The sequence below is a fragment of the Dromiciops gliroides genome, chromosome 4 (assembly GCF_019393635.1).
Source record: "Dromiciops gliroides isolate mDroGli1 chromosome 4, mDroGli1.pri, whole genome shotgun sequence".
In the NCBI taxonomy this organism is placed as follows: domain Eukaryota; kingdom Metazoa; phylum Chordata; class Mammalia; order Microbiotheria; family Microbiotheriidae; genus Dromiciops; species Dromiciops gliroides.
Genome location: NC_057864.1, coordinates 187,520,601 through 187,542,475, shown reverse-complemented (window position 1 = coordinate 187,542,475; position 21,875 = coordinate 187,520,601). Strand labels below are relative to the sequence as shown.

Sequence of the window (21,875 nt, the reverse complement as noted above, 5' to 3'; positions counted from 1 at the left end):
TCCAAATTTCCCTGACCACTGGTTGATTTCATATTGCCCTGCCCACTGATTAACTGATCCATGCATGAAGCCATTTTTACCAAATTATTTATTCTAGCCTCCCCTCCTATCAATTGACACAATTGTATGGCCTATACTTTATAGTCCACATATATATAATATATACATTGATATTTATATAATATAATGTTATACAATATATAAAATATTATGTATTATACATTACATATAAACACATTATTCCACGTATTGGTCTATTCTTTTTTTTTTTGGTCTATTCTTTATTGTCTCTCTTATTGAGTGGCTTGGCCCCCTTGGTCATGTCCCCCATAACCTATTCTTCATTCATTACAACACCCTCAGGCCCTGGGTAAATAGCAATGTAGAATGTTCTTGAAGAAGTGAAGGGCTACGCTTGAACTGGATCTCTGGCCTTAGGAGTTGGTCCGGACCATCTGTAGATTTCTTCAAGGGAGATTTGTCTGGGCCACCTGTCGTGTCTCTGGGTTGGTGATGAACTATCACATCTGAACTAGATCCATACTTCGGAGACTCCCCAAACCATCAATGAAAAATTCTACAAGGAAGAGAAAACAGAGAGAATTGAGCTGATAAGCTTTGGGCCAAAAAGGTAGAAATAGCTAGTATTGGCCACCCTCTTCAGGCAAGAGTCCCATGTTAGGGGAGTCAGGTGAAAAAGAAAATAGTCAGTCCTTAGGGCTTCCTAGTCTGATGGACATAGACAAAGAGAAAAATGCAGACTTCCAGGTTAAAAGTTCTAGATCTCAAGTCTGAGGAGTAAAAGAGAAATTCAGGACCCCAGGAAGGCAGGGGAGGGGGTCTGTTTAAAGAGCATAGAAACAGATTTTAGAGACTCACAAGGTGGGAAAGAACAAGGAAACAGACAAGCTCTTCAGTTTAGGGTAGAGGATGTTTGGAAACATGGTTTAAAGAAAATAGTGTGTTCCCTGAAATACTAGCTAATTTAAAAAAATTTTTTTAATACTAGCTAATTTTTAACCTCAGCCTAGCTTCCTTACCTGAATGTGCTACTCTCTGCAACCTGGGATCAAAGCCAACTCCACGGAGCTTCTCTGTGTGGGCCAGGAAGAAATTAACAGTGCCACTTGTTATCACACAATTGGGAAAACCATCCAAGTCCTGGAAGGATCCCATTCGATTGTGAATGCAGCTGCCATCTTCCCCTTGGGGCCAGCAGCAGCTTGAACTGGAATGAATTCCAGCCACACTGCCCACCTACCTACCCAAGGAAAGACAGAAAAATTGGCATTAATGAACTTAATGGGCTCAGCACCAACTTGCCTCTCCTGGAAAACCTTTCAGAAATATTTTGTGTAATTATTGCCATGATGATTCTGTTGGTCTACCCATCCACTCAGCTCAAGGACTCCCAGATTCTTAAAACTCACAGTAGCTGACCCCCCCCCCTCCACCTCCCTTCCCATCCATGCTCTACTTTTTCTATCCAACAAGGTAAGGACATTTCAATTATCCCTACTGTTGTCACCATGCTCCAATTACTATTTGGTGTACTACAGCTCTGATTTCTGAGAACACCTTTGGGACTATTCTAGGCAGCTAGCTGGCACAAGGAGGTAGAGTGCTAGATCTGGAGTCAGGAAGACAAGGTCAAATCTAGCCTCAGACACTTGGTACTTCCATGACCCTAGGCAAGTCAACTAACTCTGTCTACCTCAGTTTCCTCAACAGTAAAATGGGGGTTATTATAGAATCTACCTCAAAGTTTGTTTTGAGGATCAAATATGAAGATTTGTAATGAGCTTAGCACAGTGCCTGGCACATAGTAGGAACTTAAGTACAAATTCTTATTACCCATCTATATTTTACTTACCCCAGTCTGAGGAATGCTAACTCTAAACCAAGGGGTTCGGGATTTAACCTATTCTTTTTTTTTTTTAACAGGGCAGTGGGGGTTAAGTGACTTGCCCAGGGTTACACAGCTAGTAAGTGTCAAGTGTCTGAGCCAAATTTGAACTCAGGTACTCCTGAATCCTGGCCAGTGGCTTATCCATTGCACCACCTAGCTGCTCCCGATTAACTATTCTTGACAGAGTTTAGCGCATTAAGTGTCTGGTAGAGACAGAGGGCAACATTTTCCTCCACCCCAACACATGCCAGCCATCAGAGAGTTATTTGTATTTGTTTATACTAGCCCCCTAAGATGGTTCCTGACCTGTCTAGGTGACAGGAAGCCCAATCCAAAGGGCCAGGCCACCAGTCTTACAAATCCAAGGCTAGATGGAACCCTCGTGGGAAAGAGGTACCAGAGATCAGGGGCTGGTACTTCAGATAAAAACTACAGCAATATGAGTGTAATAGGGAGAATGAGACTCTGGGTAAGGAGGACAGTGGGGACAAGGGAAGTGGATAAGAAGGCAACAGATACTAGAGAGGAATGGACCCAAGGGCAAATCCAAAGATGAAAGCAGGTTACAAGCCAATGGGATGCAAAGCTCAGGATGTCAAGGGAGTCAGGCAATCTGACTGCCTGACTTAGATCATCAGTTCAGGGAAAGACCCATATATCGGGAAGTGGTAGCGGTCATGTTCCCTTAATCTCACTCCTTCCCATTCTGCTAAAGCATCACAGTTTGTGCTACCATCAACAAGAAAAATGCCAACACTATCTAGGAGGTGAGAAACACAGCTCAAAGGCAACAACGTACAGAATAGTACCTTGAGGAAAGGAAGGCATAGGTGGGGTGTGGGGTCTCGAGTGGAAGTGGGGAGAGGGTATAAAAGACGAATTACCTATTGGACAATTCTGCGCTGTGTCCTTTGCTCTGTTACTTAATAGCTGACAAGTCATCTAACCTGAAATCTCAGTTTCCTCATCTGTAAAATGAGGATAATAAGGACCTGTCATACCTACCTCACAAGACTGTGGAGGCTCAAATGACAGTGTTTTGCAAGCTATAAAGTGCTATGTACCTAGTATCATTATCATTATTATTATACATTATCATTCCTTATCAACAATAATTTGTAAAGTACCTACTATGTGACAGGTACTGTGCTAGGCAAGAGATTGATCCTACCCTCAAGGAACCTGTGCCCTACTGAGTGAAGAGAGAAACCACATTTACAAATAATTAACTACAGATATATGCATGTAGCAGAGGCAATCAGAAATTCTTAATTCTGAGGCCAAAATTTTCAATCCAGCCACCAGGCAACTGAGCCAAAAGTCAAGGTTTGACTACAGAGGACTGGATTTAGTCCAAATCACTGAATCTAAAATGGCAGAAGCAACAGCATTCAGACTACAGAGGGGCAGGACCAAACATGGACTGATGATCCTATCTAGTAGTCGAGGAATAAACAGTCTGGCCCAAGCACAAAGTCCCAGAAGCCAAGACTAGCAATATGAGTAAACAGAAGAAAATGCTGAGTACAACAAAGAATACTCTAGGTTTAAAGAGGCCCAGGAGGTAAACACAGAAGAGAGTATCCTCAAGACAAGGTGAAGTAGAGTCTCATTTTTTAAAAAATAATGTTTGGCCACAGGGATTATGAGAAGAGTTGGAAGAAATGAAGCAAGAGATTTTTAAAAATGAAGCTAGAGGGGCAGCTAGGTGGCGCAGTGGATAGAGCACCGGCCCTGGAATCAGGAGTACCTGAGTTCAAATCCGGCCTCAACACTTAACACTTACTAGCTGTGTGACCCTGGCAAGTCACTTAACCCCAATTGCCTCACTAAAAAAAAAAAAAAATGAAAAAAAAATGAAGCTAGAATTGAAGTAAAAAACTCTGGCCTCAGACCCTTCCTTGCTGTGTGATGCCCTGGGCAAGTCACTTAACCCTCAGTTTGCTTCAGTATCCTCATCTGTCAAATGAGCTGGAGAAGGAAATGGCAACTACCAGCTGTGCAACTCTGGGCAAGTCACTTAACCCTGTTTGCCTCAGTTTCCTCATCTGTAAAAATGAGCTAGAGAAGGAAATGGCAAGACACTCCTGTATCTCTGCCAAGAAAACTCCAAATGGGATCACAAAGAGTTGACATAACTGAAAATGACTCAACAACAAAAAGCTCTGGAGGAAAAAGTTATAAAGAGAATAAGCAGTTTAGCATAGAAAGCAGGTAATGGTTACCCAAGTAGTGAGAAGCAACCAAAATTCAACAACTCCATGAGGCAAGAAAAATTTGAATAAAGTTAAAGAACTGAAAGAATGGAGAAAATGCAAAGTCATCTACTATTAAAACAATTCACTGGGGCAGCTAGGTGGCACAGTGGATAGAGCACCGACCCTGGAGTCGGGAGCACCTGAGTTCAAATCCGACCTCAGACACTTAATACTTACTAGCTGTGTGACTCTGGGCAAGTCACTTAACCCCAATTGCCTCACTAAAAAAAAACAAACAACAACAACAACAACAAAAAACCAAAAAAAAAACCCCAATTCACTGGGAAAAAAAAAAGAAGTTGAGGAATGAGAATTTAAGAATCTTGAAAATCATCACCAAACATCCTTTTATGTTAAAAAAACAAAACAAAACAACTAAAAACATAAGAATTAAAAACCTTTCCTTAATACAGTACAGCAGTAAGGGGCAGCTAGGTGGTGCAGTGGATAAAGCACCAGCCCTGATTCAAGAGGACCTGAGTTCAAATTTGACTTCAGACACTTGACACTTACTAGCTGTGTGGCCCTGGGCAATAATAAAATTTAAATAAATTTAAATAAACACACAAACAAATAAATAGATAAATAAATAAAATACAGTGCACAGTATTTATCTAAAACCAAAAGCTAGCACTAACTATAATGGAGAAAAACTAGAGGCTCTTGTAAACTGAAAAATAAAAATATAAAGTAAAGTAAGATCTCCATCGTTGCCATTATTATGGCAAAAAGACTAGCTATGATGATAAAACAAGAAAAATTTTTGAGGGAATAAGCATAGGCAAAGAAGAAACACACTGATCACTTTTGTAGATAAAATACATAGAGGACTCCAGAGAGTCAACTAAGAATTAATTGAAACAATTCAAAACTTCAGTAAAATAGCAAAATATAAATATAAACCCACAACATCATCAGCTTTTCCAAATATTACCAACAAAACCCAGAAGAAAGAGATAGAAAATAAATTCTATTCAAAATAACTATGGGATTATAAAATATCTGAGAGTCTACCAATATAACATACACAGGAATTATATCAATAAAACTAAAATACTCTACACATAAAAGAAGACAAATGATTGGAAAAATATTAACTGTTCACAATTGAGCCATGACAATATTTAAAAGTTACAATGCTACTTAAATTAATATATTGACTTAGTGAAATGCCAACCTACTAAAGGATTACATTCTAGTCCTATACAAAATAATGAGAAATTCATATGGAAAACAAATTGCCAAGGACCTAAAGGGAAATAATTTTTAAAATTGGGAAGGGAGACAAGCATAACTATGTTCCACATTGTAGTATAAAGCAATAATCATTGGAACAAATTGGTACTGTTTTAAAATAGAAAAGTTGATCAGTAAAACAGATTAGGTAAGCAAGGTCCAGAAGTAATTAAACATGTAATTTTATGTTAATTAAATACAATTAAACAAGCATGAACCTAGAGACATCAATCACTGTAGTAAGGATTCATTATTTGCCCAAAACTGCTGGGAAAATTATAATGCAGTCTGGCAAAAATTAGGCTTAGACCAACATTTCACACTATATACCACAATAAGCTCTAAATGAATACATGACATAGATACAAAAAGCCATATCATAAGCAAATTATGAATATAGGAAATTAAATACTTTTAAGAGAGAGAGGATCACAGGAAATTAAGCAGACCATTTGATTACATAAATGTAACCAAGTTTTTCAAATGTGAAAACATCTACATAAGACTTTCCTCACTGGTGGAGATAGTGATGACTCAACACAATGTGTCTATATGAAGGGTTAAGTTGGTATGAGAGCTTTGGAAAAGAGATAACTTTTTTCATTATTTCTTGCTTTGAGAGAGGACATGTGTCATTCCAGACTCTGTTTGGAGAGAGAATCATGGAGAGAGAGAAAAGATTTGGGGGATGCAGAGAGAGCCAACTCCTCAATATGTCCCTGATTTCCACTTCAGGGAATTCTCTCCAGATGAAAATGATGCTTCTCCCTCTCTTGGTTGAGCTGAGATGTCTTACTCCTGGTGGGAGGACTGAGTCATTCTCTATTTTCTGTTATATTCCAACCTATATAACTTCTCCAATTTCTGTTTGCTATTTGATTGGATAAATGGGGTTTCTTGTCATTCACTATTCATTACTGTTTTTTGTGAAGGAGTCAAACATGAGGGTGTAAGCTTGGCACTACTCCTTTCCCCTTTAAGGAAGATTATGGTCAGTGGAACTATTGCCGTTGGAGAGGAAACATGCCCATGTACCAGCAATATTTAGGTATGGGAGCAGGGGGAAAGAGAAAGATATAATTCTAGTCCAGTAATTCTCTTTCTTTCAAAGGAAAACAGAGCAAACAGACTTATGACCCATTTTCCTGCTCTCCTCCAGGTAGGAATCTGAATTTCCCATGGAGAGAGGTAGTCAAGATTCCAGAGACATCTATCAATGTCTTCCCAAGAGCTGCATTTAGACAACCCATGTGAACGTACAAATAATCTACATGGGCAACACATGTGATACATAAAATTGGAAAACTTTTGCACTCATAAGATCGATTATAGTTAGAAGGAAAACAGCTAACTGGTGGGGGTGGGGAGGAATATTTATAATAAATTTTTTTCTGATGAATTCTATATTCAAGATAATAGAGAATTGATACAAATATGAAATAACAAGAGTCATTCTCCAACAGACAAATAATCAAAATATGATAGACAGGCAATTCTCAAAAGCATAGTGCTCAGCACATAGTAAGTGCTTAATATTTTTGTAATTCATTCAACATAAACTCCAGAAGTACTACCTAATAATGAACTCCATGGCAAAAAATAATGCTGATGTCTTGCATGGTTTTAAAAAATGGTAGTGATTTAGTTTTTCCAATTACATGTAAAAAACAATTTTCAACCTTCCTTTTGAAAGATTTTTCTTGCATGATTTTGAAAAGGAATGAGCATGCTCAGAATGGAGTTTCAAAATGCCCTTTTGGATTGGCACAAATCCTGCTATAATACCAATTATACCAAAACAGAGTAATATTTTTTAAAATTCTTTAGAACTTTGTGATTACTGTTCAGGACACCACCATCTAGTGGCCCATGTTTGGAAATCTCGGGTGTTATCCTGGATTCCGTCACTCTTATGCTCCCCTCATATCCAATCAGTCAACAGATGTAGTCGTCTGTATCTCCATTCTTTTCATCTAAGTCCCCTTTTCTACAGTCACACAGCCACCACCTTACTGTCAGTCCATCATCAATCTCTGCCTCACATTATGGAAACAGCTCTTCTGATTCATCTCCCGACCTCAAGCTTCCTCTCACCACAATCCATCCTTCACACAGATGCCAAGAGTGATTTTCCTAAAGCTCAGGTCTGACCATGGTCACCAACTTCTCAATAACCACCAGTGGCTCCTGTTGCCTCTGGAATAAAATATAAACTTCTCTGTTTGGCATTTAAAGCTCTTCACCAACTCATCCTACCCTGTCTTTCCACTTTTCCTACATATTACTTCCCTCCATACAGCCTATCCATTTGGACCCACTTGGCCTTCTCATATATAATGTCTCCATCTCTCATCTCTATTCCTTTGGACTGGCTGTCTTTTATATCTGAAGTACTTTTATTCAACGTCTCTGCTTTTTAGAATCCCTGGTTTCCTTCAAGATTCACCTAGAGCACCCAAAGGAAAAAAAAAAAAAAGAAAAGAAAAAAGAAAAAAAAGATTCAACTAGAGCCTCACCATCTACAAGAGGCTCCCCCCCCCAATGCACACACACCTAGGTGCCTGTGTTAAAATGTTACCTTCTCTCTGTCTCTGTCTCTGTCTCTCTGTCTCTCTGTCACTCTCTTTCTATTTATCTCTCTATCCACACAAATATATAAATGGATAGGTAGATAGTCACAGACCTACATACACATATATGTATAATATACATATTACCTCCCCTCTCTCACTTGAATGTAACTTGAAGGAAAATACTGTTTTTGCTTTCTCTCTGTACCCCTAGAATTTGACATAGTGCCTGGTGCACAGTAAGCACTTAACAACTACTTGCTGATAATTGATTATAGTTCTTGTGCCTTTCCAACCTCTTGTTGGTCATCGGAGCCAATACTAAAATACCAGTGCTTGGAATCTACCAATTTTTTCCTGCCTTCTGTCTGTGCTCCTCCATTCTGTTGCTTCTAGGTCAGTCCGGTAATGTCCCACCCATTCACTGCTCAAGAGGAGGAGATGAGAAGAAAGAGCAGAGTTGTGCGATGGAAAGACTTTTGAACTTGGAGCCAAAGGGACCCAGTTTCAGAATCCTACCTCTGCTTCTTTCTGCCTGCCCAGTGAACAACATGACCTGAGGCACCTTTTTTTTTTTTTTAAACGGGGCAATGGGGTTAAGTGACTTGCCCAGGGTCACACAGCCAGTAAGTGTCAAGTGTCTGAGGCTGGATTTTGAACTCAGGATACTCCTGAATCCAGGGCCGGTGCTTTATCCACTTCGCCACCTAGCCGCCCCCCTGAGGCACCTTTTTAAGGAACTGTTCCTCATCTATAAAATGAGAAAGAGGTTGGAATAAGTCACCTCCAAGGCCATTTCCATCTCTATGATCTTAAGCAGAAAAAAGATGAAATGTGTCTCTGCACCTGGAAGGAATCATCCTGACTCTTACTTTTCACAATGACCATTCTCTCCTGGGCTCCCCTTTAAAAAAAAAAAAAAACTTCTCCTCCTCAGTCTTTATTATGGGTACAAATCAGTATTCATCAACCAACTCTACACATTTTTTTTTTGGTTTTGGGGTTTTTTATTATTTTTTCTTTTTAATTTTTTCCAATTACATGTAAAGATATTATTTGAGTCCCAAATTTTTCTCCTACCCTCCTTTCCCACACCCCTCCTGAGGACAGCAAGCATCTGATATAGGTTATACATTACAATCATGTTAAACATATTTCCACTTTAGTCATGTTTTAAGAGAAGAATCAGAAGAAAAGGAAAAAATGCAAGAAACAAGAACAATAGCAAAAAAAAACAACAAAAGTGAAAATAGTATACTTAAATCTGCATTCAGACTACATAGTTCTTTTTCTGAATGCCTACATGTTTATTAAGCACCTACTATGTGCCAGGTACTGGGAATACCTGTATTCTATACCAACTCTCAAAGAATTTACATGTTCCATGTATTCATTTATTTATGGACACAAGGGGATCTCTAGTGACTGACTCCTGAGTTCCATTTTGTATTATTTCTTAAATGTTTTGTCTTGATAAGTCATCTCCCAACCAGTCTGTAAGCTCCTTATGGTCAGGGGTCATGTCTTAGACTGTTGGGCTCAAGTGGGTTCAGATGGAAGTCACAGAAAAATTAAGTTCCTCAAACTGGTTTCTGTCTGTGTTTTTACATGTGTCTCTTTGCTCATGTCTAAAATATTTTCTCTGCTCCTTTCCCCAATGACTGATATTCTATCTATCTTTCAGGTACCAGCTCAAGTTCCACCTCTTTCATGAAGCCTTTCATCATCTCCATTCCCCCCTCCCCCAACAATATGGTGAATTGTTTACATAGTGTTTTTAGCTCTAAAAAGCACTTTCCTCATAATAAACCAGTAGGGTTGGTAAAACAAGGACCATCAGCCAATTTTCAGAGCCACAGACAGGCTTAGAAAGTTTGAAATAATCTTCCTATGGGCACAAAGCTAGTGTTGGAGGTAGAATTCAAACCCGAATTATCTGACCCCAGGTCAGGATCATAGAACCCATGCCACTATATGCCACATTGTGCCACACCACTGTCTGACTAAATAAAATGGAGTGTGTGCCAAGTTGAGTGCTCAGCAAATATTTGTTATCAATGAGGAAGGAAGGAAGGAAGGAAGGAAGGAAGGAAGGAAGGAAGGAAGGAAGGAAGGAAGGAAGGAAGGAAGAAGGAAAGGAAAGAGGAAAGAAGAAAGAAAAATAGGAAGGAAGACAGGGATGGATAGGAGGGAAGGAGGAAGAAGAAAAGAAGGAAGGAAGGAAGGAAGGGAGGGAGGGAGGAAGGGAGGAGAGGTCGGGAGGCCAGGGTAGGAATTAAGGAGGAAGTGTCTCTTACCACATCCAGCTCTGTTTTGTCTAAAACGTCTACCAGAAGCTCAATCTTCGTCTTTTTGGTGAAAAGAAAGTCATCATCTATCCACAGCACATACTTGGTAGTGACCTGAGATAGGCCAGATTTCTTCCCGCAAACCAGCCCTGGCATGGAAACAGCAAAGTAAAGAACAAGAGAAACTAAGCAATTAGACTCATTCTCAGCCCTTCTTACCACAAAGATGGGAGCAAACTATTTCTGTTGCCAGGTCAAGTTGGGGTGGGGGTGGGGGGGGTGGGAAGTCTGCTTTCGGTTCAGTCTCTAGCCTTTTGGGACAGCCATTCACCGTGCTGGCTCCAGAGTCATCAGGCTTTTGCCAGGCCTGCTGGGCTTAGGTATGCCAGCACTAACTCACCCATGTACTGTCTCTGCTTTATTTCAGCTGAAAACTAGATGTCTTTTCTGCCTCTACTGACCACCTGCTTTTCTTTTTTTCAAACCTCCCCTCTCAGAAGACTATCCACCAATATGAATTCTTGCCTTGTGATTCCAACCACTCTGATACCAGATAGAATCCAAGCAGTTTGAGAGAGAGCTTGGTAAAAATGGAAAGACTGGGGCAGCTAGGCGGCGCAGTGGATAGAACACGGGCCCTGGATTCAGGAGGACCTGAGTTCAAATCCGGCCTCAGACCCTTGACACTAGCTGTGTGGCCCTGGGCAAGTCACTTAACTCCAATTGCCTCACCAGAAAAAAAAAATGGAAAGACCACTGCCAAAGACTTAAGGACCCTGACCAATGTAGATGACCAGCCAAGATTCTGGAGGCTCAATGATGAAGCATGCTACCTACCTCCTGACAGAAAGGCAGTGGACTCAAGATGTAGAGAGATTTTGGGGCAGCTAGGTGGTGCAGTGGATAGAGCACCAGCCCTGGAGTCAGGAAGACCTGAGTTCAAATCCGGCCTCAGACACTTAACACTTACTACCTGTGTGACCCCGGGCAAGTCACTTAACCCCAATTGCCTCACCAAAAAACCAAAAAAACAAACAAAAAACCCAATAACAAGAAGTTAGAGAGATTTTTTCTTTTTGGAGATGGCCAATAAAAGAATTTACTTTGCTTAATTATGCTATACTTATTACAAAAGTTTGAGGTTTTTTTTCTCCAATGGGGCAGGGATGTGAAGGTAAGAAAATAAATATTTGTTAATTGAAAAAAAAATCAAAGAAAAAAAAAAAAAGAAAGACATTGGCTTTGGATCAAAAGACCTGGTTCAAACCCTGACCCTATCACTTCCTACCTGTGTGACCTTGAGCAAGTCACTTAACATCTCTGAACTTCAGTTTTCTAATCTGTGAACATTAGAGGGTAGGGCAGATAGTCTCTAGATTTCTTCCAGCTCTAAATCTAGGGACTTTGATTGATATCTGAGAATCTTGTCCACCCCTCTGCAAAGGAGACTTTGCTGCCTTCTAGGGAGCCACAGAAGGGGCTATAAGGTGGCCACTCAGATCTCCTCAGACACTTAACACTTACTAGCTGTGTGACCCTGGGCAAGTGCACTTAACCCCAATTGCCTCACTAAAAAAAAAAGCAAGCTGAAAAGTGGGGGTTAAGAAGTGCTCCTCTACATGCCCTGCTGCTTCCCAAAGTTGTCTCTGTCCCTCCCTCCCCTACCTCTTCTCTCCCTGAAGAGAGTCTTGAACCTTATGTATCCTTCCCCTAACACAGACAGTAAGGAATTATCTGGCATCTGGAATCATGCCTAGGCAGCAGACAATTGTGTAATTTAAAAATCTAAATGTGGGTTCTAATCTGACCCTCACCCCAGTTTGGGGGGGGGGGAAATGGCTAAAATCACTGATAAATGAGTTTAGGTTTTTAAGGGTTTATTAAAAGATATAAGATAGTAAAGAAAGAGAAAGATTGAAAACAGATTTCTTATAGCATGGAAATCCTAGCCTTCCTAAACGTCCTACTTCTGAAGTCCTCTGCCACCACGCCAATGTCACCAAAAAAAGCACGCCTTCCTCTGCCAGCATCCACTTCCTCCTTCATGTTCCCTTCCCAGAAATGGGAGGCTCTTCAAGCTGATTGGCTAGCGTCATTCAAATTCATTGGTTCACTGGACCCAAAAGTGGTCTCGATGTAAAGTTCAAAGTTTTTAGCTTCTGAGAACAATACCCTCTTAAGTACCAGCCAGATGTGCTTACAAGCCAGTCAGCAGTCAGTCGCTCTCACCCAGTTCAATCAGTTTAGATCAATCTCCAGGTGGGTCCCTGAGTATCCGCTAAATCCCCATATCTACCACATTCCATTATCTTGACACACAATGTTCCTAAGCAACCCATTTTGTATTTCCAAGGAGTAATCCCTCTGGGTACCAATAATCATAAGAAATGAAATCAGGTAATTTTTCTCCATGGCTCCTCAGTAAAAAAAAAAAAAATTATTGTCCTTGCAAATCACCTCAAATGTACAGGTTGAGCTGGAAGTACACAATATAAAACATGCATTACTATGTTTATAACTTAGTTACAGGCAACCATCCAAGATGGCTCACTAGGTACCCAGCACCACCTGGGTGCACTGTATATAGAGCACCCAGCCTGGAGTCAGGAAGGACCTGAGTTCAAATCTGCTTTCAGACAATTGCTAGCTGTGTGACCCTGGGCAAGTCACTTCTTCCTATTTGTCTGCCTCAGCTTCCTCATCTGTAAAATGAGCTGGAGAAGGAAATGGCAAATCACTCTAGTATCTCTCCCCCCAAAAAGAGTCATGCAGAATCAGACATGATAAAATACAATTAACAGCCTTATAAGATTAGAATTGCTTACAGTATAGTACACATAAAGCTCACATGCAAGCACATAGTATAAAATGTCATATAACAAAGTCGCATATAGTAAACCAGTATATCATTCACATTGAAATATATACCACATGACAATATATTGGAAACTTAGGCGATGCCCATCAATTAGGGAATGGCTGAACAAGTATATGAATGTAATGGGACCCTATTGTGCAATAAGAAATGATGAGGCAGGTGGATTTCAGAAAAACCTGGAAAGACTTGTATGAACTGATGCAAAATGAAATGAGCAGTGGTTAAAGCACCGGCCCTGGATTCAGGAGTACCTGAGTTCAAATCTGGCCTCAGACACTTGACACTTACTAGCTGTGTGACCGTGGGGCAAGTCACCTAACCCCCATTGCCTAAAAAAAAATAAAATTAAATTAAAAAAATGAAATGAGCAGAATCAGGAAAATATTGTACATAGCAACGTCAACATTGTATGATAATCAACTGTGAATGATTTACCTCTTCTCAGCAACTTCATGATCCAAGACAATTACAATGGACTCATGATGGAAAGTGCTATCCACATCCAGATAAAGAACTCATGGACTCTGAATGCAGATCAAAGAATATTTTTTCACTCACTATTTTTTTGTGTGTGTCTTTTCCTTTTGGTCTGTTTCTTCTTTCATAAATGTGATAGAACCTGTTCCCACACCAGCTGCAGAGTTTTTCTTTGGCCTATATTGCCATTGCGGACATCTTCTATAGCAATGGAGCATTTTGCTTTTAATGGACCAATTTGCTTTCTTGGATCTTATGTAGGGATTAGTTCATGTAGGTAGAAGTCAGTTTCAATCTTCCATAACAGAGTTCCAGCCTAGGATCACTGGCCCTAGAACTGGAAGGGACAATAGAAGTCTTCTTCCAATCCTCTTATTTCACAGATAAAGAAACTGAGGTCTTAAATGTTGTTGTTGTTAGTTTCCGTTATTGTTGTTGCTCTTGTTTTGTCTTGTTCATTCTTTGTTTTCAAAGAGGGCCAATGACATCATGAGGATGATGTCTTGACTTACACATGAATTGAATTCAACTGAAGCAGAACTGTGCAAAGTCATCCCAAGGTCATATGAATAATATGAGGAAGTGTTTGGATTTAAGGTCAGGGCATCTGATTCAAAATTCATCACTCTTTCATTACACTGCTCCCTCAGTTACAGAGTCCCCTTCAGAGAGACATTCTTGAGATCCCTGAGGATAATGCTCCCAAATCTTGGCCTCTATCACTTCTACTAAACCTTTATCTTACAGCTGTGCTTTTTTTTTTTTTTTTTTTTTTTGCGGGGCAATGGGGGTTAAGTGACTTGCCCAGGGTCACACAGCTAGTAAGTGTCAAGTGTCTGAGGCCGGATTTGAACTCAGGTACTCCTGAATCCAGGGCCGGTGCTTTATCCACTGCGCCACCTAGCTGCCCCCCCATACAGCTGTGCTTTTTAAGAACTGTACATCTCAATTGTCACAGGGAGGATTAGGCCAGCACTATATTTAATTTCTGTGGTAGCACAGTCTCTAGTAGAGGTCACAGCCTCTCAGGTTCACTTTTTTACACCAGTGGCCTTGCTCCCTTCATGCTTCAAATTGCTTTCCTCCCTTCAATGAGAATATCAAGATTTCTAACGTGCCTGTCAATGGCATAGATAAAGCATCCGTGTCCATATTTGTCCTCCCTGGCTGGTAATGTCTGCTGAGCTCATAGTCTGGCATGGTGCTGCTACCCATCTCTGCTGGAAGCGTCCAACTTTGTGTTTGTCAGAATGTACCCACATAAAAAGAAGCTGAATTAATTAATTTCAATTAAGTAATTGGAAAAAACAGTCATGATCCTAGAGAACAGATCAGGAAATATACCTCCCTCTTCCCAGCATCAAGGCAGGGAACTAAGTGGGCAAAATAGCACTTATGCTGTTAAATACAATTACTATATTGTATTTTTGCTTATTCTTTGTTACAAGGGAAAGGAGTTTTAATTGGACTGGGTTAAGGGGAAAGAGGAGAAATCTCCTTTTACTAGAAAAAAACTGTGATTTGATAGCAAAAAGCATCAATAAAATGTGTTTAATAGAAGAAAATACTACATCTGCAGATCCATACACATAATCTCAGAATGTATGGGCAATAGTTAGAGAAGGAAATAACAGACTACTCCAGTATCCTTGCCAAGAAAACCACTAATGGAATCATGAAGAGTTGGACGTGACTAAAATGACTGAACAATGTCAATAAATGGGCAAGAGTCCAACTCAAAGAATTCCAATCTATGACTGGCATAAAAAAATCTCATTATCAGTGGGTTCCCTCTTGGCAAATGTAATAGGTTTCTGGTAACCATCAATCTTTTGGGACCCTCTATCTCTCTAGCCTGGTATCAGTCAACAATACATACAAAGGACTTGTCTCATCTGCTAAAGTCAGTGCTGTTTATGTCAGCAGCCAATTAATGTCCTTAATGGACTCCTCACACGTCTCACTTCCTATCATCTCCAAATGGGGACAGAGAGCTGAAATCAGATCATTCCCTCTCTTCCTCTGCTTTTGGTCCTTTTTTTTTAGTGAGGCAATTGGGGGTTAAGTGACTTGCCCAGGTCACACAGCTAGTATAGTGTTAAGTGTCTGAGGCCGGATTTGAACTCAGGTCCTCCTGACTCCAGGGCCAGTGCTCTATCCACTGCACCACCTATCTGCCCCACTTTTGGTCCTTCTTAACAATATACTCAAGAGGGAAATGTCTGAAAGACTGTATGAGGATGACATAGTTTTCCACAAATTTCCACCAATTGCCACTGAATATAAAAAAACTTTCAGTGCAAGGATGGAGTAAAGCCTGTGGTACCATTAAGGATCACACATTACGTGCTTGCACTAGAAATGCTATTTGTTGACTCTACTGAGTCTTCTGAGGAAGTTTTAGGTCTCCAAAATGTCCCCGTTTCCATTTTGGTTTTAAAAAATTATTTGACTGTGACCAGGCAACAACCACTTCCTGATGTCATCACTTATTCCACCGAGAGAAAAGAAGCAAAATGGTTCAAAGTGCCAAAGGATCTGGGCGCAAATCCTGACTTGGCCATATTGTGACCTTGGATTAGTCCCTTATCTCTCTGTGTCTCTGTTTATTCATCTGTTAAAATCAGGAAGTTAGAGATCCTACAATCTCTTCCTGAGACCATATTGAAAAGGTCAGGAGTTTTTGAGGTGAATTGTATATCTATGTACTCTTTGGACATGGCCATTTGGTGAAAACACACAATCTCTTGAACTTTCCCTTTCTGAGGTACTAGAAGTTTCTAAAGTTTAACTACTCTAAATCCACCCACCCTTGACATGGGACATTCAGAGCTACCATGACATCGTCTATCAATAATGCCATCTTTCCCTGCAAGCTTCTGCACAAGATGCATGGGTTATTGGTGTGTTTAGTTAATGACTGTGGTAGTTTTCTTGTGGTTGGAATAGTCTGAAATTGGTACCTGTCAATGACAAAAACCCCAAGTTTCTGCTAAGAATGTGCCTTCAAGGACCATAGTGATCCTTCATGTCACTGACATGTAATGAATTCCTTGGGGAACTCCAATCTTACTATGACATAACTCAACCTCACTTAGTCTGCAGAGGCCTAGTTCCTGCTCAGGCTAGAAAAAGATATGCTAAAAATGCCTTTCATAAAGTCAGTGGAGTATAATTGTCACTGCCCATCACAGTAGATCATCCTATATCTTTTTTTTTTTAAGGTGAGGCAATTGGGGTTAAGTGACTTGCCCAGGGTCACACAGCTAGTAAGTGTGTAACGTGTCTGAGGCTGGATTTGAACTCAGGTACTCCTGACTCCAGGGCTGGTGCTCTATCCACTGCGCCACCTAGCTGCCCTTCATCCTACATCTTTAATCCTCATTATCAATGCTTGATCATAGGAGTCCAGATGCAAAGGATCCAGAAAAGGTTGGTGGAATAGAGACAACTATTAAGGTCTTTGTAGATTGAAGGACCCCTCACAACCTTTGACCCCACCCTACCTCAACCCTTACCCCCCATCTCTATTTTCTGATACCAGTCCAGTGGAATTTAGCTCCTGTCAAACAAATTCTAAATTCTTCTCTAGGCCAGTTGCAACAAAAATACAGTGTAGATTTCTTGGCTGCATTGCTGGTACTGTTACTTAAATGGGTGCTTTGACCTCTGGTCTTAAGACCCTTTGCCTTTCTAGAATGAATATTCCTGAATAATGGACCATGTCCCACAAGGCTTAGCCAGACCTTCTTTGGTGGGATCTAGTTGACCTGAGCCAGTTTCAATTTTGGTCTCTATGACCCATACCTAAAGAGAGGTCTTGGAGTTATGTGAAACAAAATGTTTTCACCATCACTCATTCTCTCACTAGGATATACTATATAAGTTTACTGCTGGGTAATAGAGTTTGCACAGGTTTAAAAAACCTGCTGCCAAATCAGAAATTAGAATTTGAGCAAGAAAAATATATTCCTGGGTAGAAGTCTTATCATATTGATTCAAGTAGCCTTAGATCAACCTAATTGTGTTAAAACTGTATCTTGTTCTGGTCCCCCTCACTACCCCTCCTCATCAGTATAGTAAGTAAATTTATAAGTAGCCAGTATAAAGGGGAAATAGAAGGAAATAAGACGGAAAAGGAGAACCTAGAAGTCCGTACAAACCGTTCCAAGGATCAAAGCAGCATGATTTAAAAATTGTATCAAATATTAACGAAAATTCACACCCCTTCAACATTCTTTCACCTCCATCGGGTCCATGCTGCCTAGTGCTCCTAACTTTAATCCATGGTTATGTGAGTAATACTCTCTGACTCTCCCACATTCCATCCTCTTGCCCACTCTGCCCATCTTCACCAGCCCATCCCCTGTTCCCACACTGCCATCTGCCTCTGTACAACTTTTCACTACTTGTCTATGACTTTTTGTGCTTTTTTGCCTCCATGCCCTCTGTGTTTAATTAAAGATTGCTGCCACATTTCCCACTGCCAATTGTGATTTTTCCTGATGAGTACCCAAAGAACTGGGCGACCTGCCCTTGTTTCATAATTTTGTAATTTCATAAGTTATCAATTCACCAATAATATCCATTAATACTCTTAAATTGTTATAAGTAATCCTGGATGAATCTCCAAAACTGTAGCACAATCCTCCCCTCAACTCTGAAATCCCTTGCTACCTCAAGTTTAGGGGGTGGGGTTTGGAGGAATAATAACTATGCTAATATAGCTTAAGCCCCCATTCCAGTGCACTATAATACAGAATAAACAAGAACCATGTATCAACTGGCAAAAGTATTTAACTAAAACATAATATTAAGGAAATTTCAAGGGAAGATAAAGCAGTGGGACTACTTTCAGCTCCCATTTAGAAATGGGTAAAATATCCCTCCAGGAATGGCTGAACAAGTTGTGGTATATTATTGTAAGTGAATATTATTGTGCTATAAGAAATGATGAGCAGCTGATTCTTCTCTTAGACATGACTAATGCAGAAATATGTTTAGTGTTATTATACATATATAACCTATATCTGATTACTTGCTGTCTTGGGGAGGGGGGGAGGGAGGGAAAAAATTTGAAACTAGAAATCTTATAAAAACAAATGTTGAAAACTATCTCTACATGTAACTGGAAAATAATAAAATACTTTCATAATTAAAAAAAAAGAAATGATGAGCAGGATGATTTCAGAAAAACCTGGAAAGATTTACAAGAACTGAGAGAGAGTGAAGTGAACAGAACCAGAACATTGTACACAGTAACAGCAATACTGTATGATGAACAGTTGTGAATGACTTAGCTATTCTCAGAGATACAATAATCCAAAGCAATCCCAAGTGATTCATGATAAAAAATGCTATCCACCTCCAGAGAAAGACGTGCGTGCATCTGAATACAGACCAAGGCATGTTATTTTCTCTTTTTCTTTCCTTCCTTCTTTCTTCCTTCCTTCCTTCCTTCCTTCCTTCTCTTTCTTTCTCTCTCTTTCTTTCTCTTTCTTTCTTTTCTTTTCTTTCTTTCTTTCTTTCTTTCTTTCTTTCTTTCTTTCTTTTCTTTTCTTTCTTCTTTCTTCCTTCCTTCCTCCTTCCTTCCTTCCTTCCTTCCTTCCTTCCTTCCTTTCTTTATTGAGTTTTCTTCCACAAAGTGACTAATAGGAAAATGTTTTAATGATTGCATATGTATAACCAATATCAGATAGCTTATCATCTCAGAGAGAAGGGAGAAAAGAGAGGGAAGGCAAAATTTTGGCAAAATTTGGCACTCAAAACTTTTTTTAAATATTAAAATTTATTTTTACATGTAATTATAGGAGAAAAAAAATATTATTTTTAAAAATACCCCCCCCAAAAAAAAAAACCCCTTCATATATGGGTAAGGAAACAATCTCTCCTGTGCTGCCAAGTGGTGCGGACGAGTCAGTCTTTGAATATCTCCTTTCAGTACTTATCAGCCAGTATGGAGATCTACTGCTGTCTCCTGGGTAAAGCAATTTGGTTTACTGACTTCAGATTTGTCAAGATTCTTCCAGCACTTTTAGGTTTAGAGAAGCACTACACACTCGCTCACATGGCTGCTCGTCCTTCTCTTCACTCCCAAAAGACCAGTTGTGTCCGCTTTGCCTCCTCTGTTCCCTACATAATAATTATTCCTTTTGAAAACCCCATGACTCTCAGAAGACACCCCATCAACCTCATTTCTTGCTGTATGTTGCCTTTATTCTATTCTTTCCTCCTAAGATATGAAATCTAGGGCAGGCAGATTATGATTACTTGGTCCAAACTTGGTGCTAGAGAACTGATGAGGAAACCTACCTTTCCTGCCCAACAGAGAGGTGAGGAATTAAAAATACAGAATGTGGTTTATCTTCTCAGACATGGTCACTATGTGTCAGGGTGTTACTTAAATACTTGTCTTTGATGCAAAGGACAGTTCAACATGGGGATGAGTTAAGGGGGAGTCACTAGGGGGTAAAAACAAACAAAAAAATCATTAAAAAATAATCAAGGGGGCAGCTAGGTGGCGTAGTGGATAAAGCACTGGCCCTGGATTCAGGAGTACCTGAGTTCAAATCTGGCCTCAGACACTTGACACTTACTAACTGTGTGACCCTGGGCAAGTCACTTAATCCTCATTGCCCCGCAAAAAAAAAAAAAAAATAATAATAATAATAATAATCAATAGGGGCAGCTAGGTGGCGCAGTGGATAAAGCACCAGCCCTGGAGTCAGGAGAACCTGAGTTCCAACCTGAGTTCAGACACTTAACACTTACTAGCTCTGTGACCCTGGGCAAGTCACTTAACCCCAATTGCCTCACCAACCCCCCCCCCCCCAGAAAACAAAACAAAACAAAAATCAAGAGTCCAAAGAATTTCTCCCAATGATCTCCAAGTCTCATGAGAAGGAAAAGAAGCCCTAAAGATATTTTTTTCCTTCTTTCTTGCCTACTCCATCCTTCTAAGGTCTCATTTTCTAGTGACTCTCAGAATTCATCCCCCAAGGACTTTAGCCCAGTAGGAGAGGAAAAGTTAAGGCCATTAGCACTTAGGTCCTCTGTTTCTTCATTCAGTTCATAGATGTTAATGTCTGAGATAGTGTGAGCTTAGAAGGACAGTTCTGCTCAGACACTGGTTGTATATTCATCAAAAAGGTGATGCTAGCCATCTTCAGCATGGGGAGAACAGGAGTGGAGACAAGATGGAGAACCCAACTGAAATTCTAATCCTCTTAAGGAAAGTGTCCTCCAAAGGGTGGATCTGCCATGGTGTGAATCCTTACGATATCACACATTCTTAGTTGTCCCATATCTTAGGGACAGTGGACAGGGACCGGACCTGTGATTTCATTGGTATACTGTCAGTCAGTCAATAAGCATTTTTAAGGACCTACAAAATGCCAGGCACTATGCTAGGTGCTTTACAAATTTATTTCATTTGATCCTCACAACCTTGGGAGGTAGGTAGTATTATTAGCCTCATTTTATAGTTGTGAAAATTAAGACAGTCAGAATGTAAGTGACTTGTCCAGGGTCATCCAGCCAGAAAGTGTTTGAGACCACATATTGAATTTCCATCTTCCCCATACAATGCCCACTGTTCTCCTCACTGCTCCACTTAGATGCACACTATGTGCTGGGTTTATGCTAAGTCCTGGGGATACAAAATGAGACAAAACACAGTCTCTTTTCTCAAGAAGCTCACAGTCAAATAGGGGAGAAAATACACAAACAACTATGTAAAAATAAGCTACAAATAGGATAAACTGGATAGAATCAACAGAGGGAAGACACTTGAGTGAGGAAACTTTTTTTTTTTTTTGCAAGGCAATGAGGGTGAAGTGACTTGCCCAGGGTCACACAGCTCATGTCAAGTGTCTGAGGCCGAATTTGAACTCAGGTCCTCCTGAATCCAGGGCCAGTGCTCTATCCACCATACCACCTAGCTACCCCAGAAACAACTTTTACCAGTGCAGATGAGCACCTTCTCCAAAACTTGAAATTTTATAACATTTCCTGGAGCACCAAGAAGCTGGATAAATAATGATAGCTAACATTTATACAGCACCAATGATGTGCCAGGCACTACTGTACTAAGTGCTTTACAAATACTATCTCTTATGATCCAGCACCCGGCACAATAGTAGGACCTTAATAGTAAGCACTTAATAAATGTTTATTGATTAACTGATGGATTCTCACAACCCTAGGATATAGATTATCCCCATTATTATTATCCCCATTTTACTGAGAGAACTGAGGCAG

General features: G+C 40.1%; 1 protein-coding gene across 1 annotated transcript in view; it reads right to left on the bottom strand.

Moving 5' to 3' along the window:
• Positions 1 to 359: 359 nt before the first annotated feature.
• Positions 360 to 21,875, bottom strand: part of LOC122754822 (beta-1,4 N-acetylgalactosaminyltransferase 2-like) — an 80,229-nt gene continuing 58,713 nt past the window's right edge. The window contains 7 exon segments of the mRNA XM_044003274.1: positions 360 to 413; positions 415 to 543; positions 546 to 577; positions 1,041 to 1,212; positions 1,214 to 1,261; positions 10,271 to 10,383; positions 10,386 to 10,410. Coding sequence (XP_043859209.1) covers positions 360 to 413; positions 415 to 543; positions 546 to 577; positions 1,041 to 1,212; positions 1,214 to 1,261; positions 10,271 to 10,383; positions 10,386 to 10,410 — 573 coding nt within the window.